Source organism: Mastomys coucha, unplaced genomic scaffold, assembly GCF_008632895.1.
Source record: "Mastomys coucha isolate ucsf_1 unplaced genomic scaffold, UCSF_Mcou_1 pScaffold4, whole genome shotgun sequence".
NCBI classification, from domain to species: Eukaryota; Metazoa; Chordata; class Mammalia; order Rodentia; family Muridae; genus Mastomys; species Mastomys coucha.
The window spans coordinates 56,755,722-56,759,590 of record NW_022196910.1 but is presented as its reverse complement, the minus strand read 5'-3'; the positions used below and the strand labels follow the sequence as shown (position 1 = coordinate 56,759,590).

At 40.5% G+C, this 3,869-nt stretch overlaps 1 protein-coding gene across 1 annotated transcript; it reads right to left on the bottom strand.

Annotated features, from left to right (window-relative positions):
* Positions 1-2,728: 2,728 nt before the first annotated feature.
* Positions 2,729-3,664, bottom strand: LOC116075884 (olfactory receptor 6C3). Its single transcript, XM_031349353.1, has one exon. The coding sequence runs from the start codon at positions 3,662-3,664 to the stop codon at positions 2,729-2,731; it is 936 nt and encodes a 311-aa protein (XP_031205213.1).
* Between the last annotated feature and the right edge of the window lie 205 nt (positions 3,665-3,869).

Sequence of the window (3,869 nt, the reverse complement as noted above, 5' to 3'; positions counted from 1 at the left end):
CTGTAGGAGGACCAGCAGTCTCAATTAACCTGGACACCACACCCCCCCAGATCTCTCAGACACTGGACCACCAACCAGGCAGCTTACACCAGCTGATATGAGGCTCCTAACACACATACAGCAGAGGACTGCCGGGTCTGGGTTCAGTCAGAGAAGATGCACCTAACCCTCAAGAAACTGGAAGCCCCAGGGAGTTTAGAGATCTAGTGGGGTGGGGGTTGGGGGATGGAGACATTCTCATGGAGACAGAGGGCAGGGAGGATGTGGTATGGGGGTGGACCAGAAAGGGAATACAGTCTGGAATTTAAAATAAATTGCCGGGAGCCATGGCCTTAACCATGGAAATTTACTAGCTTACCCATATAGCCCTGAGAGAACTTGTGTACTCTAACAGTAAGAATATTTGTGGGTGTGGAGGACACTGTGACCGCTGGTTCCAGAGACTGAAGATTGCCACCTGACCTTCGAAAAGCCCCCGGGGCTCTTCCCCCCTCCTTGAAGCCTCCTCTTGTTTGCCCTTATATTGCCATCCCTGAAGTCAAGTTTTGAGAGCTTGATCAGACACCTGTCTTGCTCTCATTCTTCGTGTCTCTTATCCCGCCTCAGTCTCTCTCCCCTGCCCTAGGTTCCTGCTGAACACCCCACAGGTCAGGGCAATAAATAAATTAATTAACTAAAAAAGAAAAAAGGTATTGGAAAGAGAAGTGTGGGAGCCCTGCTGTGCCCACTGAAACCAAAACCAGAGACTCAACTCGCTGGGGGTTTGGAGCCTATGTAAATGAATCGGGACCAGAAACCAGTTCCCTAGGAAGCCGTGAACCTTTGATCTCTCTATCCTGTCCTGGAATCCTTTGTGTTAGAGTTTTAGCTTTGATCCTGCCGAATGTCTGTTCTCACCTGAATGTAATATGCATGCCTGTGCTTATCTAAGTATATATACTCCATGTTCACTAAGTAAAGTTACGCCTTGATGAGAACCTTTCTCCTGGCGTCGTGTCTCTTTTCTCTGCCACCCATTGCAGGTTTCCAAATCCTCGGTTCGTGGAACCCCACGCAAGTAGGAGCTGCGGGACGGCATCCTACAGAGAAGGAAAAAAATCTAAAAATTCCTTCCAATGCATTAAAATTGGTATAAAATATGTTTATTTATTTTTCACATTTCATTTTGTATGTTATGGTGTTCTACACACTAAAAAATAAATTGATGAGACATAACATTTCTAATCTGCACTACTTGGAAAAATGTAAAAGAAAAAGTGGATGAACTCTCTCACAGTAAAATTATTAATCAACAACAGACACTTCAAGATGGAAGACAAGTTATTGAATTGATACCCACATGGTTGAAATAATTAGAGGGCATTCGCAAATTACCTTTTGTGTTTTAAAGTACTTACTTAATTTACAGAGAAAATAAGTGTGGCACAGTTTAAAAATGCACAAAATATAAACTTGCATTTAAGATGCATTGAAATGGAACCTATTGCTCATAGAGAATGAGTATACAGAACATAGAGAATCTTAAATGCTATCAAAATGTCAGTTAATCTTGAAAATATGAAAAATATAATTTTTAACTGTTTCTGAGGATTTTGATAATATATTTAGATTATGGACATAGAAACAGTAATTCAAACTATTATAGGATATCCTTCCATAGAATATTTTGTTAAAATATATAACATTTCCAGAAAAAAATCTGTGGGAGAAATACATTCTATTATTTTTATAATTATGTTTATTTATGTATGTTTATAATATGTTGTATTTTATACAACATAGTTTGGTCACATTCATCTTTGCACAATTCTTTCCAGATCTGACCACTTCCTTCTCAATCAACTTTGTATCTTTGTCCTTTTCTTGACCACCAAGGCCAGTTTGTCCTGCCCAAATATTCTTATGTTGTGGCTTTCCATTGAAGTGTGAACAATGTATCCAGGTCTATACCTTGAAAAGAAACAAACCCTTCTTTCCCTGGCATCCAAGAATTGCCAAGAGCTCCTAGGCTAGGGGTGTAACTTTGTGCCTGAGTTTCCTCTGAGTACTGAGATTTGGTCTGGCTTTGGATTTTTCCAGGCTATCAACATTTATTAAAGATTTCAAAACAACAATGTATTATATATACTTGATTGTAGAGGTAAGAGAAATAAACTGTGAAACTATAAATGTTACTACAATGTAACACACAAAGAAACCACCAGAGAACAAGGATACTTAGTAATTTCAAGATTATAATTTATTATATCTTAATAGAGTTCTTTTTTTATTAGATATTTTCTTTATTTACATTTCAAACATTATCCCCTTTCCTGGTTTCCGCTCGGAAAACCCCCTATCTTCTCCCCACTCCCACTGCTCACCACCCCACCCTCTCCTGCTTCCTGGCCCTGGCATTCCCCTACACTGGGGCATAGAGCCTTCACAGGGCCAAGGGCCTCTCCTCCCACTGATGATGGACAAGGCCATCCTCTGCTACATATGCAGCTGGAGCCATGAGTCCCATCATGTGTACTCTTTGGTTGGTGATTTAGTCCCTGGGAGCTCTGGGGTACTGGTTAGTTCATATTATTATTCCTCTTATGGGGCTGCAAACCCCTTCAGCTTCTTGGGTCCTTTCTCTAGCTCCTTCATTGGGAACCCTGTGCTCAGTCCAATGGTTGGCTGCTACCATCCACTTCTGTATTTGTCAGGCACTGGTAGAGCCTCTCAGGATGTACTTTTAATTTCATTTGCTTACAGAAAACACTAGTTTGTGTACTGCACCTTTGAATGCTTGCTTTACTTGCTGGTTCCTTAGAGTATAAATGAAGGGGTTTAACATGGGGACAACAGAGGTATTGAGAATTGCCACACCTTTGGTCAGTGAGGCCTTTTCCTTTGCAGAGGGATTAGCATACATGAATATGCAGCTTCCATAAGAGAGGGAGATGACAATCATGTGAGAGGAACAGGTGGAGAAAGCCTTCTTCCTCTGGCTGGTAGATGGAATTCTTAAAATAGTCCTGATAATGTACATGTAAGATAAAATCACCAATGCCAACGTGAACAGTAGAGCAACCAGAGCAACATAGAAACCAATCACTTCTAGAAACAATGTATCTGAGCAAGACAGTTGCAAGAGGGGGAAAAAGTCACATGCAAAATGATCAATGACATTGGAAGCACAGTAATCCTGCTGGAGCAAAAGCATAAGGGGTGGGAAAACAGTCAGAAACCCAGCCAGCCAGGCGCAGAGCACAAACAAGGTGCAGAGTTTCCTGTTCATGATGGTTGCGTAGTGAAGGGGCTTGCAGATGGCAATGTATCGGTCATACGACATGGCAGTTAGAATGTAAAATTCACACACACCCATGAAGATAAAGAAAAAGAGTTGGGCAGCACAGTTGTTATAGGAAATTGTCTTATTCCGGGTGACAATAGAACCCAGGAATCTAGGGATACATACAGTTGTAAATGAGACTTCCAAGAAAGCAAAATTCCGGAGAAAAAAATACATTGGTGTTTGTAGATGGGAGTCTATGAAGGTCAAAACGATGATAGTCAGGTTTCCAGTGACACTTAATATATATGTGATTAATAAAAAGAGGAAAATCACAATCTGAATGTCAGGGTCATCAGAAAGGCCTAAGAGGATGAATTCTGTAATCTCCGTGTGATTCATATCCTTTCTATTCTCCCCTTCCTGATGCTGCTGCCTCCTCTAATTTCTCTTTTTTAAAGGAATTGAAAGATATGGCTCAGATTAGTATCATTCTAACAAATACAGTTCTAAATTATCTTCTATACTTCATGACAATTAGATATGAGCTTTTATTATCACATAGTTTTAGTGTGTATTTATGAATGCAGTTTAATGGCCTTTTAAG

Excerpts from the sequence above, each read along its gene's own strand:
- LOC116075884 (XM_031349353.1), bottom strand. The coding sequence starts at position 3,664 with ATGAATCACACGGAGATTACAGAATTCATCCTCTTAGGCCTTTCTGAT.